At 38.2% G+C, this 26946-nt stretch overlaps 1 protein-coding gene across 3 annotated transcripts in view; it reads left to right on the forward strand.

The window, feature by feature from the left end:
- Window positions 1-26946, forward strand: part of LOC126480690 (ADP-ribosylation factor GTPase-activating protein 1) — a 78424-nt gene that overhangs the window by 10147 nt on the left and 41331 nt on the right. For all 3 annotated transcript variants that reach the window (XM_050103929.1, XM_050103928.1, XM_050103927.1), the window contains exons 3-5: window positions 10237-10350; window positions 14965-15164; window positions 21707-21821. In XM_050103929.1, the coding sequence (XP_049959886.1) occupies window positions 10237-10350; window positions 14965-15164; window positions 21707-21821 (429 nt within the window). The remainder of the gene's footprint in view (window positions 1-10236; window positions 10351-14964; window positions 15165-21706; window positions 21822-26946) is intronic.

Raw genomic sequence — 26946 nt, forward strand, 5'->3', positions numbered from 1 at the left:
AGTTTCACACCCTCCTCCTTCCTATTGAAACTCCTGGTGTGTTTTACAATCTCTGTGGCTTATTTGTGTAACCTTTCATGGTATCCACTTGTGGCTGCCAGTGCTGGAGACCTATCGAAATGAATGTGGTGGTCTCCTGGCTGCAAAGCATCTTCAACAACAGCTGATCTGAAACTTCCTGGCAGATTAAAACTGTGTGCCCGACCGAGACTCGAACTCGGGACCTTTGCCTTTCGCGGGCAAGTGCTCTACCAACTGAGCTACCGAAGCACGACTCACGCCCGGTACTCACAGCTTTACTTCTGCCAGTACCTCGTCTCCTACCTTCCAAACTTTACAGAAGCTCTCCTGCGAACCTTGCAGAACTAGCACTCCTGAAAGAAAGGATATTGCGGAGACATGGCTTAGCCACAGCCTGGGGGATGTTTCCAGAATGAGATTTTACTCTGCAGCGGAGTGTGCGCTGATATGAAACTTCCTGGCAGATTAAAACTGTGTGCCCGACCGAGACTCGAACTCGGGACCTTTGCCTTTCGCGGGCAAGTGCTCTACCAACTGAGCTACCGAAGCACGACTCACGCCCGGTACTCACAGCTTTACTTCTGCCAGTACCTCGTCTCCTACCTTCCAAACTTTACAGAAGCTCTCCTGCGAACCTTGCAGAACATTCTGGAAACATCCCCCAGGCTGTGGCTAAGCCATGTCTCCGCAATATCCTTTCTTTCAGGAGTGCTAGTTCTGCAAGGTTCGCAGGAGAGCTTCTGTAAAGTTTGGAAGGTAGGAGACGAGGTACTGGCAGAAGTAAAGCTGTGAGTACCGGGCGTGAGTCGTGCTTCGGTAGCTCAGTTGGTAGAGCACTTGCCCGCGAAAGGCAAAGGTCCCGAGTTCGAGTCTCGGTCGGGCACACAGTTTTAATCTGCCAGGAAGTTTCATATCAGCGCACACTCCGCTGCAGAGTGAAATTCTCATTCTGGAAACAGCTGATCTGTCAATCTCCCCTCTTCTGCAATTGCCCTTGTGCTCTTCAAGTTGTTTTTTGACCATCCTTTTTGTAGTACTCATATACACCTCCCCTCAACTACACAGAACCCTATAAATACTTTTTTTTTTTCAGCAGTTGGCGAGCATCATTGCTGATTTTAGGTGACTGTGTAATTTCTGGCCGGGTTTGCTTTTTCAAGATTTTTCCTATGCAGTTAGTAATGTCCTCAATGAAAGGCAGGAAAACTTTTAGATTTCAACTGTGCTTGAGCATTGGTATGATTTCTATGCAGTAGTCTTGATGCTCTTTTCGCGTTAGCAAATGAATAACCGTTTTTGAGCATTGCATTGGCGAGATGCTTTAATTCTGCTTCAAGCAGCTCTGGTTTGCATATTTTCCTTGCTCTATCCATGGATTTTTTTAATGATGCATCACTGTTGATGTGGGTGGTGGTTTGGATTCCAGTGTAGGTAACAGTCTGCATGTGTGTGGGCTTTTGGGAAACCATGTGATCCAAGTTACCATCCTCTTTCTTGAAAACTAGCAAATCAAGAACATTCTTGGAAAAAGCAGAACATTGTGGTAATCTACAAACCCACCCAGAAGATACACGATCACCTAAAACTGGCCAATGGCACCTACCAACTGCTGAAGAAAGCAGGAATTTGTTGCCATCACCCCAGGAATTTCAATGAGAAGGAGGGTGTGAAATTGAATATCATCTGTATTCTGGTACTGAAGATGATGTGCACCAGTCTTCCACCATGGTGTGATAGCAACAGCAGACGATGGCAGTTGACAATTCAAAACTTATCATGCCATTACGCAGAAACGGAATTTTGCTGTTGTCAATAGTGAGCCAGTCTGAATCGGACCTTAAAAAAAGCTGTGATCCCTGTTGAAAATGTCATCCACAGATGTGGATGATACATTGGGTTTTAAGGTGAAATCCATTTGACCCGTGAAATCCATTTGACCCCAGCATAACAGCCCAGAATATTTTATTAACTGTCACTCCATAATTGCCTATTGCTTCCGAGGACATTCTCATGATTGCTTTCTGTAATGTGCATGCAGAAACAAACTTCAAGAAAAATGCATCTGTCTCGAGATTCTATCTTCTAGCTGGTAACTTTCACAACTTGTGAACCATCCCTGGTTGCAGAAAGGTCTTGTAATTCTTATTCAGAGGCTTGGAAAGTAGCATCAAAGTTTTTGTTACAGTTCATGTTTGAAAACAAATTATGTCTCAGATGGTTCCAGAAATATTTGATGTGTATGTCTTAGCTAAATCACTCTTATGTATCAAGTCCACAGTTTTCTTAATGGGTGTTTGAGTGGGTTTTTAATTAACACATTAATTTTACATGAGGGTCATTCCATGTCAAGTGGCCTAAATTTAGACAAGCTCCCTACTCGACCATCTCCAATTTTGATGAAATTTTTAGAGGATGTACTTATAGACCTTACAGGAAGCACTGCCAAATTACAGCTTCATAAGTAATATGGTGGGGCCACTAGCCACCTTTCGTAAAGGCTTGTTTTTTGACATTGCAACTGAGATGAATAAATTATCGACTTTGTTTTACCATTGTTCAGTATCTGAGAGACCCGTCGTGCTGAAACTTTATGATCCTATTCAACTTTTTGGGTACAATAGCTTGTTGTAGTACAAAAGGTCAAACTATGGTAAATTCATCACAGTGTGCTATCAGAGTGTCTCATAAATCTTGTCATACAAAATTTTGGATACTTGATTGCCTTGTATCTACTGAAAGAGTAACTTTCTGAAGCTAATACTTTAGTTACCTGCAGCCTGCCAGCATGTCATAAAGCTCTGCATGTGGCACCTAGATTGCTCAAATAATAACTGAGTTATCGAAGTTCAAAGTGTGTTAAAAAATTTAATCATTCAATTTTGGCTCACTTTCAAAAGGTCATATCTCAAAAGGGATCACTCAGATTTGATTTTTATCAGCACCATTGAAAAGAGCTCACCTTTTTTGATCATAAAAAGTTGTTTTTATTTTGGAGATTTTTGCATTTAAGAACAAATAAACTTACATTTTCTTTACATTACATTTCTTGACATTGCAGCTTAAATGAATAAATGATCAACTTTGATTTACCGTTATTCAGGATCTAAGAGACCTGTCATGCTGAAACTTTGTGATCCTGTTCAACTTTTTGGGTACAATATCTTAGCTGTAAAACGAAAGGTCAAACTATGGTAAATTCATCATAATGTGCTGTCAAAGTGGTCCATAGCTCTTGTCCTACCAAATAAACGTACGTTTATATTACAGTAAAAAATGCATGTACCAGTTGTACTCTTTATGGTTCCCAAGCCAAATATTTCAGTTCTTGTTAATTCATTTGGTGAAATTTGTTACAAATAGCAGTTGATTCTAACAAGCTATAATGTCGGCCCATTCTTGTTGCTGATGGAGCTGGAATGACAGAAATAATGAGTTGGTTTGGAATCCAACAAGCATCCTGCCTAGCTGGCCAATAGAATGAATGTGCAGGTCCATTGGGGTGCATGAAACTGACTAAAACATCATTTTCTTCTTCTGAAACTTCAGACACATTACCAATCCACCAGTTTCCATCATATATACAGGCAATGCATTGGCCCAATGAAACTGTTGCTTGACTTTGGTCAACATTTGCCAGAAAAAAAAATGTATCATTGGATACTCTTCTTCTAATACAAACTTGCTTTCCATTTAATGGCACAAAATGGTGATTCTCTCATGTTCCTGATACTGTGCAGCCATTTTTGAACCTTGCCTCCTGCTCAGTTTTTAACGTTTCAATTTCTTCTTTTGAAACAAAAATGAATTGGATTCCTCTGATATTCTTTGTACAGTTGGTGTCAAAATCTGGCCCTCAGTTGGTCTTTGAAGGCTTGCTCTTCCTGCTAGGTGCTTTACAGTTCCTCCAATTCCATCACATGGAGATTTTCCATGACTTGTATCAAAAAAGTTCCATTCAGCTGAGATTCCAAAGTCATTTTGATGGTGGTAGAGATTCAGAAAATTTTTGAAGTTTTTGTACTGCGCAGCTGACACATCACTGAAGCAATAAATGTGTGTGATTTTTCCAAGGAGACACTTTAGATTTTCTATTAATTTCACTATAAAAGCATGTACAGTGATTGCATCATGTTTCAGGCTGTCGCTTATTATACAGTAGCTGATGCTGCTGGTGTCAAAGTTATTTCTGAAGTACACAACAAAAGGATGTAAAGTCACTTGGCTGTTGTTCCAGTGAAAACCTTGAGCTGCATCCTGGACAATGAAGGAATAATTTTCAGCAAAGTCCATTAATATGAGGAGTTCAGTTGGCTTACAGCTTTCTTTTATGCATTTTAGGTGCTTGCTCTGGTGCTTTGCAACATAATGATGAATGAAAAGTTTGTCAATTTTTGAAATCAGATCTTCAATAAAATCCTCAGTGGTCATCTGCTTGGTTTCTAATGTATCTCTATCAGTGTGCACCCACTGTTTGAACTCAGTGGTATCATCGGGATCACTGTCTTCAAAATGACTTTCTAAAAACTGTTCCAGTAGTTCTTTTCCTGGTCAGATTTCACAGCAATCAAGCATGCAGTCTTTGGATTCCAAATCACACATTGTTTTAGCAATCCGACTCTTATAATCTTCTTTAATTGGAGTGCTTGCAAGCATTGGTTTCACATTTTGGTGTAAAGTGCAAACACAGACTGAGTGGGTTCCTGCAGCACCCACAGTGATGCACCATTTTGGCTTCAGTTTGCAAAATTTGGAAAATCCAATTTCAGGCCCATGCTGAAGTCGATATGCAGCAAACATTTCTTTCAAATTATTCATTCTGAAAAAATGTTACCACTCCTTCTTTTACGGCATCTGGATACGATCCTCTCTGAAACACCAAATTCTTGCATTGTCTCTTTTATAGTCCAGCTTTGTGGTACTAATGTAAGTATTTGCAATTTTTGAGGCTGCCTTGACAATTGCAACTTCTCTTTCAATTATTTAATCAGATGCTTATAATCTTCACAATCAGGACATGCCTTGCTTGTACTAGGTGTTTGAAGAGCTTTTTGGGGCGAATCCTCCAGCAGCAGCAATGTTATTCGCAATTGCTTCTTGAGCTTCGCTTATTTTTAATTTTGCATAACCTTTCACATCCCTTTTTGATACTATCTGAAATTTTAGAGGGGAGACCCCAAAAGCAGATAGGCTTGAATAGATTGATACTTCTGGATATGCTTCATCTTCTGACTGGTTTGAAGTTGACTGATTTTTCTGCTTTCTTTGCTAAAAATTGTTTTCTGCAAGTTGGACTGATCTATTGACCAGGTTTCACATTGCTCTTAGTCAAGGCTTGCAATTGTTTTGCTGTTTCCACATTGACAATCCATAAACACTTTTCAATAAAATGGTTCTGTGCACCAAAAGGATTACAACAAGATCTGTTCTAGAAAGTCATATTTGTCCACCAGTATTGCTTTGTGATGAAAGCATATTTGTGCATTTTCAGTAAGACGTATCCCACTTCTTTGGTTTATTAATTCCTGTTGCTTTATAGAACATTCTTTGATTGGAATGAAGCCTTGTTGATGTGTTATGTTTTCAGATGACATGCAGAATTATCTGAATGGCCGATGACACATGGTACTGAAACCTCGTTGATATCCATTACACTACCATTAAATTTATGCTTCAAATTGCAGTTTGTTTCAATATTGGATAAAGCAGAAGTGGTGTATATTTCCAACTGAAAAATATTAAACAATCATAGATAATGGGAACTTCCTTGAGAATAAACAGAAAAAAATTAAATAACCTGATAAACGTTTCTAAAGGGTCACCCCATACCTTGAAATAATTTTTACTTGCCGAAAAAAGATTTTTATACAGTAATGACAATGCATGTTACATCATTTGAAAAGGCACACACAACGTCTGAACACTCTTCACTACACAACAGTGTTCTTCAGACTGATTGTTGAAGCATGTTATCAAACTCCATTGTTGTTGACACTGGACTGGTCTGTCTCCAAAATAAAAACAACTTTTTCTGATCAGATGAGGTGAGTGCAGATAACTAAGTTATTATTTGAGCAATCTGGATGCCACTTGCAGAGCTTTGACATGCTGACAGGTTGCAGATAACTAAAGTATCAGCTTCAGAAAGTTATTCTTTCAGTAGATACAAGGCAATAAAGTATAGTCAAAATTTGATACAACAAGATTTATGAGCCACTTTGATAGCACACTATGATGAATTTACCATAGTTTGACCATAAGTACTACAACTAAGTTATTGTACCCAAAAAGTTGAATTGGATCAGTTTCAGCACAACAGGTCTCTTAGACCCTGAACAATGGTACAACAAAGTTGATAATTTGTTCATTTCAGTCACAATGTCAAAAAACAAGCCTTTACAAAAAGATGGCTAGTGGCCCCACCGCACTGCTTATGAAGCTGTAATGTGGCAGTGCTTCATGTAAGGTCTATATGTACATCCTGTAAAAATTTTATCAAAATTGGTGATGGCCGAGTGGGGACTCTTAGGCCACTTGAATGAATGACCCAGGACCATCAAAGGCTTACCAGAATTCTTTAGACATGCAGAATGCATCTGTATAGTGACATTTATGCTTAAGTGTGATTAAAAGGTGTGGCATAGGAACACTGTATATCAGCATTTGAAGAGAAAGCGGTTTTAGAAATGAAAAATGGCAAAGAATGGCTTTATAGAATAATGGGCAAGTAGAACTCCCACTGTCAGGGTTCTGTACAATCGTAATTATATTTATTGACAGTTCATCCAGTGTGGGAATCAAGAATCTAGATAATTTTTGCTTGTTATTGATATTGATACAGGCAAGGTATTGCTCCTGGAAATTCAGAGAGTTTAAATAATGCTTTAAATTTATGTTTGAAGTCAGATAACAAATGCCAAAGAAATAATTTTTGTGTGATATAAATAAAAGTTAACACTGTTTGCATTTTTTTTCCCTGTAGCTGTATTGTGAAACCTTGGCTTTCATGATTCTTGGTCAACAGGAAGTACCCTAGAGGTTTGATGACCTTGAGTTTGCAAGTATCAAAATATGTGATGTAAATGTCCCTATCTTTTGTTTGCTTTGACTTAGAAGCTTCAGTATTTACATCACTAAGGGTCGATAGACCTTAATATGTGGCATAAACTTCAACTTTGATATGTCTATACCCATTTCTGAGTAAAAGGGTTTCTGACTGACTGTACCGAGCATGAGGACTTATGAAAAGATAATTTTACAGAAAATCAAGAACAAGATACAACCACAATTAGGAGCCAACAACAAGGTCTTTGATGTGGAAGATCAACTATAGGTCCCATATATACAGCTAGATGGGTTGTGGAAAAGAAATGGGAATTTGCGAAGTACATTGTACTTTCATTCACAGATTCAAAAAAGGCTTAAGACAATGTTAGAAGGGAAGAGAGATGGCAAGTTTCTAATAGATTGGAACTGTCAAAAGGTATGCAACTCAGAATTGGAAACATATATAACAAATTCCTGAATTGGGTCATAATAAATGACAAAAAGTCGGAATGGTTTAGAACAGGCAGAGGAGTTTGACAAGGAAGTGTGCTCTCAGCAGTGCTCTTCGGTATTGGTAGGGCAACATCATAAGGAAAGTTCAGCAATGATTAGATACAAAAATCATAGCATGTGCAGATGATTTGATGATGTGGGAAGACAATGAACAAAAATTGGAATAACTAAATACCTGATAGAGGATAACTGGAAAAGCAGGAATGAGAAAAAGCTTAACAAAAAGTGCGGTAATGAAAATTGGCAGGGAAAATGAAAAAATCGAGAATGTATGTTATAATGGGTGGAGTAGATGCTGTCAGGTATCTAGGAAGTAAGTTGATGAGGAAAGAAAAGACCAAGGAAGAAATTTCGAAGAGGATAGAAAACTGCTCAAAATTGTGTATTTGAAATAATTAGTAACTGGAAAATACCTGCCAAAGGATATATCATGGCATACAAATAGTATTATCTAATAATTTTGACCTGTGTCTCAGAATGTTGGACCTGGGAAAGAAAGCTCTGGACAGAATTTAAGTGGTAAGTGTGCTTTCTACAAGGGAACCTGGTTAAGGACAGAGTGAAAATGAAACAATACAAAACGTGATGCTGATCAATCCACTAAAAGAAACTCGTGAGAGAAATAGACTGAAATGGTTTGGTCATGTTAAGAGCTTGGGGAGAAGACCAATTGGAAGACAACAAAAAATGTGGTGAGACGAGGTGAAGGATGATGTGCTTTGAAGAGGAAAGAATTGGGAGGAAGTTCTAGACAATAAATTTTAGAAGACAAGAGGAGGTTTTGTAAACGACCTGCATAAGCTGATAAGTCTCAGGAAGAAGAAAAAGATGGAATTGGAAGCACTGTAGGTTATAGTAAAATGAGCAATTGACATTGCCTTTAACACCTACAGCTGTGTTTCTTTAATAAACATATTGTCAGTGTAAGATGAAACTAGTATTACTGTAGATATTTGCAAAGTGAGAAGAGTGTTTTAGAAAATAAGTTAGATCAAACCAAGAGGTGTTATAGTATGAAATGAAATGATTTGACAAATGCGTGCTTGAAATATAATAGGATAAAAATTGGACTGGATGAATGAAAAAGTAGTCCTCTTTTGATCACTTAGTTTCAGGCCAGTAGCATTCAAGAATAGTTGTCCCCGTAAGGCTTGGAAGTGATATTTACCCAACATTAGAATATAAATGTGTGGCAAAAAATGTCAATGATGACGATTCTCTGGATGACACAAGGATGAATTATCTTTACTTATCTGACATAATACTTTGTGCCAGTTTCTAATGGAGATATTAAAATAAAGAAACAGGCAAGTATAAATGTCATTCCAAACAGAAATGCTGTAAGATCACTTATTGTATTGATTGGGTGCAATGATCTCAGGCAATACATTGGACATTTTCATCAAATCTAAGGGATAACAAAGACTATCATTGGTGTGTCTGGTCAATGTACAAGGGGAGCATAGTCTTTTCCCGATTACAAAATTTTTTTTCTACGGAACTGGGCTGGATATAGCAATGTAGTTTGTTGCAAATGGTATGTTAATTCATAGTTTTTTTTTTATTGATAACTTCCACTTGTGCTCCATCTGTTGCCCTTGGAGCATCTAGGTGATACTCAGTGTCTCTACATGACTTCGCCAACATCTCTTCCATAACCACTTCATATCATTGTTCATTCCAGGTCTATGGCTTCTTGCCTTGTCACCAACATTGCCAATCTCTCATTGAAACCACAAAAAACAATGCATTATCTTCTGCATAGGTGCCATTGGGACAGCAGCGTACCAGGGGAGGGAGGGGGGGGGGGGGAGAGAGAGAGAGAGAGAGAGAGAGAGAGAGAGAGAGAGAGAGAGAGAGAGAGAGAGAGAGAGAGAGAGAGAGAGAGAGAGAGAGTGTGAGTGAGTTCATGAATTAATCTACCATTTACAGCAAACCACACAGGCGCATCTAGTGTAGTGCCGTAGAAATAAGTTTTTGTAATCTGTGAAAGGCTTTATATTCACCCTGTATATTGTATGATGACTTGCTGCATATTTGGGAATTTTGAAACCCTGAAAGCAGATGCTGGTTTTTATGTCCAATAATTAAAATTTTGTTTGTTTGTACTCCTTTCTGGTTTGCTGCCTCACTCTCCCTGGTAGCACTCAATGGCCGATCTGAAGTGATGGGGGCAAAACTGGCTTATAAGAAGTTACAAAACAGTTGAGATTGGCTACAGAGATGAGATGTCTTTTTATAGAATAACGTGGTTTGCACAGCAAAATTCTGTAATATAATTTTTTCCTCTTCTAGAAGGAAGAAAGGGGTGGGGGGGGGGGGGGGGGGTTGCAGGGCAGCCCATTCAGTCATTTTACAGTACCAATAAGAAAGGCTTGTTGCAGTCTTACAAGGTGTCTTACAAGGTGAAGTGCACCCAGTTCCAGTTTTCCTGCCCCCCCCCCTCCCCCCCCCCCCCCCCCCCCCCCCCCCCCACCCAAAAAAAAGCTCTGACAGTACTTGGAATCAAACTCAGATTTTTTTCAAATGGCAGCTACATATTCTGACAGTTCAGCTACTGTGTATGTTCTCAATAATGAAATTTAATGTTGCCCAGAAAGATAAGCTGCATTTCCTTATGTTTTCAGAACAAGATTCTCATGTATCATATTTGTTTAGGTTGGCGGCAATCGAAGAGCAAGAGAATTTTTTGAATCACAACCAGACTGGGATGACAGCATGTCAATCCAAAGACGGTACAATAGGAAGGCAGCTGCTCTTTACAGAGACAAAGTAAGTCATGTGTCACATTGTTGTGCAGTGTTTCTAAGCTGAGTGCATCTTTGTCTTCCATGTTTGTTAATCTTTCCATTAACTGAAATTTCTTCATCCGGAATGATGATGCAGATGGTGATTTACATGAAAGTATGTGTACGAAAGGTAAGGAAATAGTGGTAAGTAGGAGCTATTTAAACTTAACGCAGTGTGTTAGAATGCAATGTGTACTCAACAGCAAACATGGAACTGTATTACCTCTATGGCCCAATTACTGCTACAAAAAAGTGTGGATTTGTGGTCAATTGGTTGTCAGACAGCAAATCCAAAGGTTCAGGGTTGAATCCACAATCAACCCTAGAATTCTATCACTTCCCTCCCCCCCCCCCCCCCATTTCCCCCTCTCCCCCACCTCCCCCTCCCCCCCCGCATCCCCCCCCTCATTATTATTGAATGCCTCAGGAGAACAAACAGACAAAACTATATTTCACCTGGTATGCAAATTATATGAGATGGGAAAAATACCTTCAGATGTTAAGAAGACTGTTATATTGCAATTCCAAAGAAGGCATGTGCTGACAAGTGTGAATATTGCAAAACCACCAGTTTAACTAGTCATGGTTGCAAGATAATTGACATGAATTGTTGAGAAAATAATGGAAAAACTGGTAGAGACTGACCTCATGGAAGACCTGGTTGGGTTCTGAAGAAATGTCAGAACATTCAACCTTTCTTAGATTGAAGACAGGCAAACTTAAATTTATGATATTTGTAGATTTATAGAAGGCTTTAGACAATGTTGACTGAAATTCTGAAGGTGGTGGGGATAAAATACAGAAAAGAAAGGTTATCTACAACTTGTTCAGATACTAAACTGCAGTTATGAGAGTCGAAAGACATGAATGGAAAACGTCGAAAGACATGAATGGAAAGCAGTAGTTGAGACGGGAGTGAGAGAGACGGGATTGTAGCATGTGTCCAATGTTATTCAGTGTGTACACCAAGAAGGCTGTGAAGGAAACTAAAAAGAAATTTGGGATGGGAATTACAGTTAAGGAAGAAGAAGTTAAAACATTGAGGTTTGCTGATGACATTGTAATTCTATCATAGAGGTCATAGGACTCGAAATAACAGTTGAACAGAATGGATAGTTTCTTGAAAAAAGGCTATACAATGAACCTAAACAAATGTAAAACAAGGGTGACAGATTGTAGTTGAATTGGAATGATCACATAGAAAATGTTGTGGGGATAGCAAACTAAAGACTGTGATTTATTGGCAGAACACTTAGGAAATTCTAATGGTCTACTAAAGAGACTGCTTACACTATGCTTGTCTGCCCCCTTCTGGAGTATTGTTGTACAGTGTGGGATACACATCAGGTAGGATTGATGAATGGCATCAAAGTTCAAAGAAGGGCAGCTCATTTTGTATTATTGCAAAGTAGGGGAGAGAGTGCCATGGGTCTAATACATGAATTGGAGTGGCAATCATTAAAACAAAGGTTTTTCATTGAGACAGGATCTTCTCATCAAATTTCTATCACCAACTTTCTCCTCAGTGAGTGGAAATATTTCATCGGTGTTCATGTATGTACGGAGGAATGATCATCATAATAAAATAAGGAAAATCGGAGCTTGCACAGAAAGATGTAAGAATTGGTTTTTCTTGTGCGGTGTTTTAGAGTTGAAAGGTAGAGAAATAGCTTGAAGGTGTTTTGATGAATCCTGTGCCAGGCACTTAATTGCAGAGTAATCATGTACATGTAGAACAACACTGTTGTAATTAATTACTATTAAAAACAGTCTTGATCATGATTTATTTAACAAGGTGACCGGTTTCGACCACAGTAGTGGTCGAAACCGGTCACCTTGTTAAATAAATCGTGATCAAGACTGTTTTTAATAGTAATTATTTATAAGACATTGATCACTGCTGTTCCCGTAATGCATTCAAAAGTAATACTGTTGTAATTAGATTAGGAAGTGACACAGTAATAGCAGTAGCTTAGTTTTGTTACTTGGGATGCAAAATAAGCAACAGTGGCTGTAGTAGGGAGTATAAAAAATGCAGGCTGGTAGTAATAAGAAAACCAGTTCTGAAGAATAGAAATTTTTTAACATTGGATATAAATTAATATGATAGGAAGCATTTCCTGAACATATTTGTGTGAAGTGTAGCCTTGTACAAAAGTGAAACATGGATGATAAGCAAAATAGAAGCTTTTGAAATCTGGTACAACAAGAGAATGATGAAGACTAGATGAATAGATTAAGTGATGAAGAGGTACTGACACTAATTCAGGAAAAAATAAATTTGTGACAAACTCGACTACAAGAAGGGATTGGTGGATAGGACTTACCCTGAAGCATTAAGTAATCATTGGTTTGGTTATGGAAGTAAGTGTGGAGGCTAAAATTGTGGAGAGAGCAAAGGATGATTACAGTACCTAGGTTCAAAATTGATGCAGTAGATTGTAGAGATTAAGAGAATTGCATAGTGTAGACTAGGGTGGAGAGCTACATCATATCAGTCTTTCAACTGATCAGTCTTTCAACTGACGATGACAACCATCACCATTTTGCACTTTCTTCCCAATGACATGGGACATAGTAAGCTTCTCAACAGGTGAAGTGTCTCACTGGCTCAGTTTCAATTTAAGACAGCACCTCAGACGTGTTGTTTAGGTTGATGGATGTGATACCCTTAGTTTTCCATGGTGCCTGCGTCTTTGTACAGTGCCCCTCGACATACCACACACAGTCGAGGGCTGATAGGTACTGTACTTCCAGGTGAGGAGACGATATCCACAGGATCTGCCAAATACAACCATTCAAAGCTGCTTCCAGGAGCTACAGTTGGAGAATTTTCCAGCTGCTTATGAACAGCACCTAACAAATCCCATTCCCAAGGGCACATCCACAATGAGACTGTGTTTTTATTTGTGCAGTGTTTCTGTTTTAATTTCAGAATTCCTTTTAAGATTTGAAGCTACAAGACCCAAGAATGATATTTGTGTGAATAACAGGAGAAAACCTCAGATAAAATTGATGGATTTATTGAATATAACTGCCTTGAATTTTTGTTGAGATAATGCTCACTAATAGACATGTGTAGCAATTTCAAAAACAGTGGTTATGTATGACAAATGTTAAAAATATCACTACAGTTGGATTATATATGGCTGCAACAATATATGCAAAACACAATATTACATTGCAGCACAGTTCATTTCATAAGAGCTAAGTTCATCTTATGATCCTAAAAATTTTAAACAATGACTTAGAAGAAACAGGTCAGTGAGCAGAAAGTAGTGAAATCATTGCATTAATCACGTTCATAGCCACACTGTGATAAGCAAAATAATTTTTTGAAAAGAGATCGCTTCCAATGTTTGCAGGATACACAACTGTTAATTCACAGCTTACTACAAGATGTTACGTGTAATGCTTACAAGCCTCTGAAACGTCTCAGAAATATACTTTTTAATCATGTAAAGATACACTTAATTAGGGAGGAAAAGACTGATCAAAGATACTGCTTCCAAATTGTCTAAGGACTTGAAATGCTATTAACACTGAAGATATACTATAAATGTTGAGCAATTCTCCCAAACATTCAGGAATACGTAATATAGATCATAGTGTGTATGAGAATTGACACAATAAGTGATAGATAATGAAGAAATGATGCAAACAGTTACAAATTAGTCAGTAGAATTTCTTATAGGACCTATCCAGCACACACAATCACTCACAAAAGAAAATCTGAAATTGGCTTATATATGTAAGTAAACATGAAAACTACATGGATTTTTCGCTTAGCTGATTTGAGACACTTTCTACATTAGCACACCAAAGGTGACCAATCAAGATAGCAAAACTCTTGGAATACTGAAAAAGCATTGGGTTGGATAACAATACAATTCTAGTTATGGGACCTTCTCAAATTCTGTTGTATATCATACCACGTAAGTGAGAAGTGGAACCAATTGTATTAATTTGTTTTGATTTCATAGCACAGTAATTTGTACAGCAATGCCCCATGGTCTGCATCCAAAGCCTTTGCAACAAAAGAGCTCATCGTGACATTGGTGAAATGGCAACCCACCAATAATTCAAGCAAAAAGGAGTTAATTGGGTCAACAACTTGTGAGCCACTACTTAATAAATAAATGAACAACAGGCCAATTAAGTACAATTACTTAAATAAGCAGTAGTTTTATTGTACATGATATTCTCATGGACATTGAAAATTTGTTATAGCAAAATTGACCTTTAGTTGTGAACCTCGCCCATTGCTTGGATCAGCCTAGGAAACACTTAACACTTTCCCAAGAGAATGTGTTGGGTAAGTAACTGAGTATACCCCTAATGCAGGCTGCACAATTTTTTTCCAACTTCGTATCTAACATTCCCATCTAGTCTTGTTATGGAAAATATATACATGATTGTATGACACGAATTCTTACTGTTCATGTCTACAGTTGACAATAAGTGGTCTGTGTTTTTTGCACATGAAAAGGGGAATATTAATTACTTTTTTCCCTACGTGCTTTACTTGTTGTGAGCTATCAAGACTTATTGTCCATGGCCTTTTGTGATAAAACATTTTGTTTCAATGTTTTGGCAGATTGCAACTCTTGCACAAGGAAAGTCGTGGGACCCAAATACATCTTCTGCTCAGAAGCAAGCATCACCAACAAAATATAGTAATTCGTATGAGTCTGGAGACTGTGGTGGTAGTTACCAAAACATGACAGCTGCATCAGTGTATGACCAAAAGGAAGCATTTTTTTCTCGTATTCAGAATGAAAATGCACAAAGGCCAGAGTGAGTAAATTTTACAGTTGTTTATTATATATGCACTTAGTTTCAAAAACTGCTTTGAATCTGCCAAAATGATATTTTTTTTTTTCATATTGCATTCATAATATCCAGTTTCTGTGTACATGCATACACACACACATGCACTAATTAATGGATATGCATTTGTACATGTAAACTAACATAGATCTATTTTTATCCTCTTCTCCCAAGCTTCGACATACGAAACTGTTGATTGTGAAATTTTTAGAATTCTGTCATCATTATTACTGTACTTTGTGGATATTATAACTCTAAATGCTTACAAACTCTATTTTCTTTATTTTCTCTACTAAGTTTTACAAATTTATATACAGAGTATTATCTATAGTTTAGGAATATACATTCATATCTTAAAGCTTTTCTAATTTAATTCACTTGTCCTTTATTCTAGTTCCACATATCAAGTGTACATGTTCTTTGCACCAATTTCTGTTGTCCTTACCCCTTGTCTCAGTAGTTTGTACCAAATGTGCTTAAAAAACCTACATGCTGTCATGGGAAACAATGTTGCTAAAAGTGTCAAATTTTTAAAATGTTCATTGCCTTTACAGTATAATGATGTATATATTTTGTAAATCCAGAAGTTTTTATGTGGTCATAATAATACTTACAAAAAAGTATATATCAGAGAACTCACCAGCATTTTCACAGGTGGTAATTACTCTCATAAAACTACTGTTGAACAAAGGATATTACTAGACAGTTGGCAATTTTTACTCCTTGTCTTAACTCACTGACATTTCTAAAAGAGAAAAGTGAAGAGACATACATTACAGTGAAGCTGACATTAGACACATTCAAACTTGTCCCTGAAATAACGTATGCAACAGAAGAGAAATGGTTGTGTGCCGAAAGTGAAATGTGTTTGGAATAAAAGGGGAGGACAAGAATGATGGGGCACTTTTGTTAGCTGAGTACATCAATATGGAAAACATTAAATATGAGAAGTAAAATGTTAAGAATTCTTACATAGTTGTTGATTATGTTTGTATAATGGGAAATGAAATTAAGCAGACTGAGAGAAGTCTGTGTATCCAGTATGATGAAATAGAAGAAAGGTTGAAAAATATCATTTAGTCTGTGTGAAGCGACATTTTGGATTTGTATGTAATGAAATAAAGTGAAAAGCAATTTATTTTCTCCTTCCTCAAGTTGTCCCTGCCATATGCCACAATATTGTCAGTCATTAGGAGAGCAGCATTTTTCAGCAAGTATTCTGCTGATGATGGAGAAAATACAGTCCTTCCAAACAGCGCCGAGTGTGTGCAAGAGGAACTGATGGAAATGTTTGTATAAAAAAGAAACTAATTGTTACTGTGAAATTGTCATGTTCCATTGCCTGTACCACTTTAAAGAAATACCATGCTGTAAAAAAAAAAAATAAAAAAGGAACGCTAAATAATTAATACCTTCCAGACTACTATATAAAGACAAGACATGGTTTAATGCTGTTCGTAAAAATCTAAAGGTTTTGGTTGATTTTTCCAATATTTACACAATGCCCTAATAAATGTCCAGATGGATGGAAAGAGAAAATATTGTAAGAAAGTGTCCTGAAAAGTTCTTGACCTATTTACTTGAAATTTGTACAAGTTACTCCAGTAAGTACTCGGATGGACAAAGGCTAAATATTTTTTGAACAAGAATATACAGATTCTTGGGTAAAACAGACTGTGAGACAGAAAATGCTGCACTGTGAAAATGTGCAACCGCAATAGCAGGGCATTTAAACCATTAGACAAATTGTTTATCCCGTAGAAAATGCATATATAAAAACAGGAAAGTTGTATTTATGGCTTATGGACTTATTAGAACAGTGCACATAACATGATTCTTCCAAAAATTTGTAATCCTACACGTTTGCGTATTAAAACTAAGCAAAATACTGTCTATGAAGCTGCTATCCTCAAAGATCCAGCAGCAGGAGAGCTCTCTCATACCCCACATACCAATGATCCGAGCCAATTTATCCATTCATTTTAAGTGACTACAATTTCCTATCCAGGATTCATTGGCAGTAACAGTAAATGGACTCAAGATCAGCGAGTGAGGGAAGAGGAGATGGGAAGAAAAGGGGAGGAAACAGATACAGAGAGGGGGGAAGGAGAAGATGGACAGAGAGAGGTGGGAGGAGGTGGGGGAGGGGGGGGGGGGGAGAGAGAGAGAGAGGGGGGGGGGATTAGGATTTATATCCAATTCCTGTGCCCATTTTTAACAATTTGAAGCATTGGAAGGTTCAGTAGTAACAAATAATTGAAAATGTGCTTTTTATTTTTTTAAAGCAATGGATATCAATTAATAGAAGTGTTCCATAATTTATTTTGACATACTTTGAAAATTTAAAGAAAATCTGAGGAATCTTCATAGCTATCAAAATGAGGAATTTCCTATAAATAAGTCATGTAAGGGGCTAACATGACTCCAAAAAAACTCTTGGGGAGAATGAATAATCACAGCACACACTACCTACTCGGTTATTTATATCTGATTATTGTGTTGTGGCCTGTAACAGCTAGAATTTGGTTTACCATGTAGTTCATTTAGAGTGTGTAGTTGCTAACACTTACTTTCTTTTTCCTCTTCTTCATCTTTAGTCATCAGTCTCCTGACTGGTTTGATGCGGCCTACCATGAATTCCCCTCCTGTGCCAACCTGTTCATGTCAGAGTACCAGTGTCCTCAATTATTTGCTGGATATATTCCTGTTTCTGTCTTCCTCTACAGTTTCCATCCTCTACAGATCCTTGTAGCACCATGGAAGTTATTCCGCTGACGCCATAACAAATGTCCTATCATCTTGTCCCTTCTTCTTGTCAGTGTTTTCCATATGTTCCTTCCCTCCCTGATTCTGCAGAGAACCTCCTCATTCCTTACATTATCAGTTCACTTAATTTCCAACATTTTTATTTAGCACCACATCTCAAACGCTTAGACCCTCCTCTGTTCTGGTTTTCCCCACAGTCCATGTCTCACTATCATATGACGCTGTGCTTCAAACATACATTCTTGGAAGTTTCTTCCTCAAATTAAGACCTGTGTTTGATGCTAGTAGACTTCTCTTGCTCAGGAATGCCCTTTTTGTCAGTGCTAGTCTGCTTTTGATGTTCCCCACGCTCAATATGTCTTAGGTTATTCTGCTACCTAGATAGCAGAATTCCTTAACAGTCTACTTTGTAATCCCCAGTTGTAACGTTAAGTTCCTCGCTGTTCTCATTTTTGCTGCTTCTCATTACTTGGGGTCTTCCTTCAATTTACTCTCAATCTGTATTCTGCACTCGGTAGACTGTTCATTCCATTCAACAGGTCGTTTAATTTTTCTTCACTTTCTCTTTCACCGATGATAGTAATGCCATCAACAAATCTTTTTATTGATATTCTTTCACCCTGAATTTTAATCCCACTCTTGAACCCTTTTTTATTTCCCTCATTGCATTTTTGATGTATTGATTCAACACTTCGTACTTGGTCTTCCAGTCTTATTGTTCCATTTTGGTTCTTCTACAAATTGTGTGTTACCCACCTTTCCCTGTAGCTTACCCCTACTTTTATCCAAATTTAGAATATTTTGCACCATTGCACATTGTCAAATGCTCTTTCCAGGTCTACAAACCCTATGAATGAGTCTAAATTTTTCCTCAGTCTTGCTTCCATTTTCAGTTGCAGTGTCAGAACTGTCCATCTACATTTACATCTACATATATATGGATACTCTGCAAATCACATCTAAGTGCCTGGCAGGGGGTTCATTGAACCACCTTCACATTTCTTTATTATTCCAATCTCATATAGTGCGCGGAATGAACGAACACCTATATCTTTCTGTACAAGCTCTGATTTTCCTTACTTTATCGTGGTGATTGTTCCTCCCTATGTAGGTTGGTGTCAACAAAATATTTTCGCATTCGGAGGAGAAAGTTGGTGATCGGAATTTCATGAGAAGATTCTGTCGCAACGAAAAACGCCTTTCTTTTAATGATTTCCAGCCCAAATCCTGTATCATTTCTGTGACACTCTATCCCATATTTTATGATAATACAAAACATGCTGCCTTTCTTTGAACTTTTTCTATGGCACTCCATCTGTCCTATCTGGTAAGGATCCCACACCGCACAGCAGTATTCTAAAAAGGACGGACAAGCGTAGTGTAACCAGTCTCTTAGTAAGTCTGTTGCATTTTCTAAGTGTCTTGCCAATAAAACGCAGCCTTTGGTTAGCCTTCCCCACAACATTTTCTATATGTTCTTTCCAATTTAAGCTGTTTGTAATAGTAATGCCTAGGTATTTAGTTGAATTTACACCTTTTAGATTAGACTGATTTATCGTGTCACCGAAGTTTGAGTTCCTTTTAGCACTCATGTGGATGACCTCACGCTTTTCATTATTTAGTGCCAACTACCACTTTTCACACCATTCAGATATTTTTTCTAAATCATTCTGCAGTTTGTTTTGATCTTCTGATGATTTAATTAGTCGATAAACGACAGTGTCATCTGCAAACAACCAAACACGGCTGCTCAGATTATCTCCCAAATCGTTTATACGGATAAGGAACAGCAAAGGGCCTATAACAGTACCTTGGGGAACACCAGAAATCACTTCTGTTTTACTTGATGACTTTCCGTCAATTACTACGAACTGTGACCTCTCTGACAGGAAATCGCAAATTCACTCACATAAGTGAGACAATATTCCATAAGCAGGCAATTTCACTATGAGCCGCTTGTGTGGTACAGTGTGAAAAGCCTTCTGGAAATCCAGGAATACAGAATCAATCTGAAATCCCTTGTCAATAGCTCTCAGCACTTCATGTTAATAAAGAGCTAGTTGTGTTTCACAGGAACAATGTTTTCTCAACCCATGTTGACTGTGTGTCAATAGACAGTTTCCTTCGAGGTAATTCATAATTTTCGAACACAATATTTGTTCTAAAATCCTACTGCATATCGACGTTAACAAAATGTGCCTGTAATTTAGTGCATTACTCCTACTACCTTTCTCGAATATTGGTGTGACCTGTCCAACTTTCTAGTCTTTGGGTATGGACCTTTCGTCGATGAACGATTGTATATGATTAAGTATGGAGCTAATTCACCAGCATACTCGGAAAGCAACCTAGTTGGTATATATTCTGGACCAGAAGACTTGCTTTTATTGATTTGAGTTGCTTCACTATTCTGAGGATATTTACTTTCATGTTACTCATGTTGGCAGCTGTTCTCGATTTGAAGTCTGGAGTATTTACTTCGTCTTCTTTTGTGAAGGTATTTCGGAAGGTTGTGTTTAGTAACTCTGCTTTGGCAGCACTGTCTTCAATAGTATCTCCATTGTTATTGCGCAGGGAAGGCATTGATTGTTTCTTGCCATTAACATACTTCACATGCGACCAGAATCTCTTTGAATTTTTTCTGCCAGGTTTCGAGACAAAGTTTCGATGTGGAAACTGTTACAGGCATCTCGCATTGAACTCGGCACCAAATTTTGAGCTTCTGTAAAAGATTTCCAATCTTGGGGATTTTGCGTCTGTTTAAATTTTGCATGTTTGTTTTGTTGTTTCCGTATCAGTGTTCTAACATGTTCCGTGTACCAAGGAGGATCAGCTCTGTTGTTTGTTAGTTTATTTGGTATAAATCTCTCAATTGCTGCCGATACTATTTCTTTGAATTGAAGCCAAATCTGGCCTACACTTATATTGTTAATTTGGAACGAGTGGAGATTGTCTGTCAGGAAGGTGTCAAGTGAATTTTTATCTGTTTTTTTGAATAGGTATACTTTTTGCTTATTTTTCGAGGGTTTGGGGATTACAATATTCAATCTCGCTACGACAACCATGTGTTCACTAATCCCTATATTACCTTTGATGCTAGTTATTAACTCAGGATTGTTTGTTGCAAAAAGGCCAAGTGTGTTTCCACAATCGTTTACTATTCGCATGGGCTCATGAACTAACTGCTCGAAATAATTTTCAGAGAATGCATTTAGCACAATTTCGGATGATATTTTATGCGTACCTCCAGAATTAAACATGTATTTTTGCCAACATATTGAGGGTAAATTTAAGTCAGCACCAACTACTATCGTATGAGCCAGGTACGTGTTTGAAATCAAACTCGAGTTTTTTTGAACCTTTCAGTGAGTGTATCATCTGAAATGGGAGGTCGGTAAAAGGATCCAATTATTATTTTATTTCTGGTGCCTTTCCTAAAGCCAAACTGATCGTCATGTAACAGACTTACGTACAGCTCTTGATTCTGGACTGTAGTAGTGGACAGTAAAAAGGTGTGTAGCATTAAGAATGGTGTCCAAGTAAGAAGGCTGGTGTTTGTGTCTGTGGGGGTGGGAGTGGGGGTGAGGGAGGTGGTTTACATGCCTGTCAACTGCTCAATATCTCAACTACACATTTGAGTGGTTACCTTTACTCTTTCCATTATGTGCATATCACCCAGACTTTTCGAGCGTCATATAAATTATGTAGCATTCATAATTCTATATATTAACTTAAATTTTCAGTGGCGTACCTCCAAACCAAGGTGGGCGGTACTCGGGATTTGGATACACTATGGAGACACCTCCTCGTAGTAGCTCTCAAGAATTCTTTGATACTGCAGTTTCCTCTCTTGCAAGTGTAAGTTGATTTTTATTTTCACTTGTTTGTCCATATGGTTTTCATCTTCAAATGCTTTGACCAATTTTCCAGAAGTGGTTATTTATTAGTATAATGCCCAGTATTAAAATAAATAAAAGAATTGTTAGAAGACTGTAGAGAATTTCCATCTGAAACCTCTGCTTAGAACAATTCTAAATATAATTAGAAAATAGTGTGGAAACATTGCAACTGCACATTTTCTGTTTCATTCAGGCTATTAGAATTTTTGCATTCTGTGTTAAAAATTACTTCAGATTCTTCCTCTGCAGTGATATGGTTTTTAGAGGTACATACAGCATTTGAAATGGTATGATGATTCAGTATCTCACACATCTTAGAGTAATGTAATCTTTGTCATCAGAGATTTGTGCATGTAGTATTTAAGATCTTTAATTGATAATTATATTGTTGTAAACAGCTATTCATTGAATATTGGGGATATAGAGCAGCTGATTATAAACAGGTTGAAAATTTCATTTTAGAATTAGATTTCTTCTTTTTTGTATCCAAGTAATTTCTTTTTTTCCCCTTTACATTGTTGCCATGCTGTGGTGCCATAATCATTAGTGATATGAAAAAAATGAGATTATTTGTTGGTCTGGCACAGATATGCCATTGATAACAGTAAAATAACTAACAGTGATACGCCAAGTGCAATAACCCAAGTCTTGTGTCAATTTGATGTGTGTTGTAGTTTTCTTAATATGTTTTTAAAATAATCATGTTGTATATATGTATTGTTGAAATTGGGAAATTGGATTACTGTACAATGACAGAAACCTATGTTTTGGACTGTTTGTCACCAATGGAACTGGATGGAAAAATTGTTGAAAGTTTATTGGAGGTGATATATATGGAGACAAACTAGACCTGTAAGCTGATGTGAACTGATAATCTTGAAAAAAGGTTGGACATCAACATCAAAAAGTCTTCAGGTTGAACTGCGTGGAAAGAAGTGTGCAGCGACTTAGGTTGCTAAAAATGAAAATCTTTCTTAAATACATTTCACAAGCCAACATACTTCTTTTGACATTGGTAAAGCTGCAGTTAGTATAACATCTGTCCTTTAAACCAAATTTGTGATGTCCTTTGACTTAGTGTTAAGTGAAATTGCGTGTATAAAATAAGACACAGTGCATTGATCTAAAAGGTGGACATTGTGGAGATGCAGAATACTGTGTGTGCAGAAAAATAAGATACTGGCAGTGTTCCACCAATAAAATAACAACCATCAGTATATGCCTAAAATATGACGCCAAGCTGAGAGAAGAAGTAGAAAGTGTTAAATTCTGGGGATTACAGCTTGACAATAAAGTCAACTGGGAGGAGTGCAGTACAGAACTGATAAAGCATCTAAACAAATCTTTATTTCCAATGCAGATCTTGTCAGCTGTAGGTGATACAAAAATAAAAAAGCTAGCACAGTTCTCTTTCATGCCTTAATGTCATAATGGATCATGTTCTGGGGTAACTCATGAAGCCAAGCTAAAATTTAAGTCAAAAAACTTGTACTATGAATTAATTGTGGTGTGAACTCGAGTGTCCTGCAGAGGCCCGTTATGAAATTGGGTATTCTAACTCCTGCTTCCCAGTGCATTTATTCCTTAATGAAATTTGTCATACATAATACTGTTTCCGAACCAACACCTCACCATGGAGTCAGTACTATAGAAATATGTATTGTAACATTGTAGCGTTGCTCACGTCCATAGGTTTAACCTTAAAATACCCTACATGTGCCTCCTGGGTGGTGCTAATTGAGCAGCAGTGATTACAGGCAGCCAGACTATCCATAGGATCTCCTGGCAATGACATATCAACTAAATAGCAGAAACAGTTCTTTTCAAAGCCCATTAACAAGAAACGTTGGACCAACTATCAGACTCCTTCAAATGACGAAAGCATTAGCAGGGCAAAGTGTGACTACCTGTCAAAATTTTTGCTGGACGACAATATAAATGTCATCGCCATTCAGGAAACTCGTGTTTCCAGCGAAGAAATATTCCAAGGCAGAAGTCGAATTCCTGGATATTCTGCACTTGGTGTAAACTTACCACGAGGTGTATGGAATTGCTACATATGTCCGTAACAACATAAACAAAGCTTCACTGATTTCTGTAAGTGTGGAGGCAGATATACATACAGTTGTAATACAATTGCACGGTATTACTATTACAAATGTTTACAAACCACTCAAAACATGGTCCGATTTTTCTTTTCCCCCCTACACACAGCAGAACATCCTGCAGTTTACATAGGATACTTCAATAGTCACCATAAACTTTGGAAGTACCCTCAAAATGATAAAAATGGGAGCATGCTTGCAGAATGGGTTGAAGAGAGTAATCTTCATCTAGTGTTTGATGCCGAAGATCAAAACACTTTCAGGTCAGCTGCTTGGGACAAGGATTCAAATCCTGACTTATGCTTTGTTAGCTGCAATGAAAGTGGCTTTTCCATCAACACCACAAGGAAAGTGATAGATGCCTTTCCTCACAGCCAACACAGACCTGTAATAATACAAATTGGCTGCGCGGTTCCTGTCATACAATCAACTCTGCATGCTCGATGGAATTTCCAGAAAGCTGACTGGATGAAGTTTTCAACGGAACTGGATAAGACCATTCGCTGGATACCTCAATCACATAATAACTGTCAATGCTTCATTGGTGCAGTAACATCAACAGCTAAAAAGTATATGCCAAGAGGATACCAAAAAGAATATGTTCCATGATGGAATGATGAAAGTGAAACACTGTACCAACACTTCCAGCAAAGTGGTGACTCGAAGATAGCTATGGAACTATTGTCTAGCTTGGACATGTCTCGGAGGCAGAAATGGGCAGAAACAGTCAAACATATGGACTTTACCCACTCGAGCAGGAAAGCATGGAGTCTTCTGAGAAAATTGGGAGGAAGTGCACCAGTATGCAGAAAAAACTCCAAAGTAACACCAGACCAAATTGCTTCCCACATCATTACTACCTCAAGAGTGGCTCTTGACAAGAAACATACAAGACATATCAGATGACAGCTTCTTGACCTGAAAAAGAAGGCATCGCCGTCATCTGAGTATACCCATCCCTTCACAGTTTCAGAGATTGACTCTGGACTGAAGGACCTCAAACCTCTTACGGCGCCTGGATTTGATGGTATCCACCCAGAATTCCTGATCCATATGGGAGGAAAAGCTAAGAAATGGCTGGCAGAATTCTTCACTGACATTCTGCTGACTGGTCAGCTTCCATTGGAGTTTAAAAAGGTGAAGATAATATCTGTTCTGAGACCTGGCAAACCCAGCAACATGGTAGAAAGCTATCGCCCCATTGCCCTACTTAGCTGCCGCTACAAGCTTTTTGAAAGGCTAGTATATAACGGAATAAGTACCGCTACCCTAGAGAATGTTCCAGTTGATCAGGCAGGCTTCAGACCAGAGCATAGCTGCTGCGGCCAAGTATTGTCTCTCTCATCCTTCATAGTCAGGATACCAAATGAAGCAGAAAACATCTGTGGCATTTGTTGATCTAACTGCCGCATTTGACACTGTGTGGAGGGAAGGCTTTATCTACAAATTTCTCCACATCATACCCTGCAGAACAATGGCTTGACTGATTAACAACATGCTAAGCGATCGTAAGTTCCAGGTAATCACTGGAAGCAACATAAGTAAGGAGAGAAAGCTGAACAACGGATTGCCTCAAGGATCAGTTCTCTCACCATTACTATTCAACCTGTATCTGTCTGACCTACCTGACAATTCATCCAGAAAATACTGCTATGCCGATGACCTCGCTCTAGCCGTAAAACACCAGGAAATGAAGACAACAGAAGATATTCTAACCAGCGACCTGTCTGCATTAGATAATTACTTCAAAATCTGGAGACTCCAACTCAGTGTGAGTAAAACAGAAGTGTGTTGCTTCCATCTAAATAATCAGTTGGTGAACGTAAAACTGGAAGTAAGTTTCAGAGGCAGAATTCTTCGTCATAATTGGAACCCAAAAATATCTTGGTGTCATCCTGTATCGTACACTATTCTTCAAACAACACCTCATTAACTTAGCTCAAAAGTTGAGGACTCGAAACAACGTCCTCCATAAGCTATGCGGAACTACCTGGGGATCTTCAGCAACCACCCTGCGATCTTCAGCTCTGGGCTTGGTGTACTCAAGCGCTGAGTATTGTGCACCTGTTTGGACGAACAGTCATCATACAAGGCTTGTTGATACCCAGCTGAATACGACAATGTGCCTAATATCTGGCGCAATCAGATCTACTCCAGTTTATTGGCTTCCACTGTTAATGGTATAATGCCTCCTGATCTACGCAGATGTACTGCCCTTATGAGAGAATTCCACAAGATCTCCAGGAACTCTAACCTACCCATGCATAGCGACCTGCCACTTTTAAATAGTAAGAGACTGAAATTATGCCATCCTACTTTGTGCGATGCTGCTGACATGGTTGCTAAGGATTTCAAACCTCTTGAAAAATGAAAGGTCAGTTGGAAGCAGTGACAGATGTGCACCTGCATAACATCATCTCGGGCACTAAACTTCCAAGTGGATTCGGCCTACCACACAAGACCTGGACTACTCTCAACAGAATCCGTACCGGCCATGGCCGATGCAGGGATGCTCTCTTTAAGTGGAAGAAGCTGCCTGATCCAGCCTGTGACTGCGGGGCTCCATACCAGACTTTTCACCACATTGTCAGTGAATGCAGGATTCAAGCCTATCACGGCACCAAAGAGGACTTCCTGCTAGCAACTCCAGATGCAGTGCACTGGATTGAAGGACTGGATATTCAGTTGTAAAGACAAACTTAAGTTTCTTGTGTGTCAATATGTACATATGTATGTGTAATTTAATTTCATGATATGTCTGTATTAGCCATATGCTAAATAAATGTATTATATGTTCTTCAAACACTTGAAAGTCCAGGATTAACAGTAGTATGGCAAGATGTCTACTCACCGCATAGACAAGGCGTTAAGTCACAGACAGCCACATAGAAAAAGAATACTAGAAATATTAAAGCTTGGTTGGGCTTTAGTGCTTGAGAGCTCTACTTCTGAGGAAGGAATTTGTCTGAAAGCTTAAAT

Source organism: Schistocerca serialis, chromosome 5 (assembly GCF_023864345.2).
Source record: "Schistocerca serialis cubense isolate TAMUIC-IGC-003099 chromosome 5, iqSchSeri2.2, whole genome shotgun sequence".
In the NCBI taxonomy this organism is placed as follows: Eukaryota; Metazoa; Arthropoda; class Insecta; order Orthoptera; family Acrididae; genus Schistocerca; species Schistocerca serialis.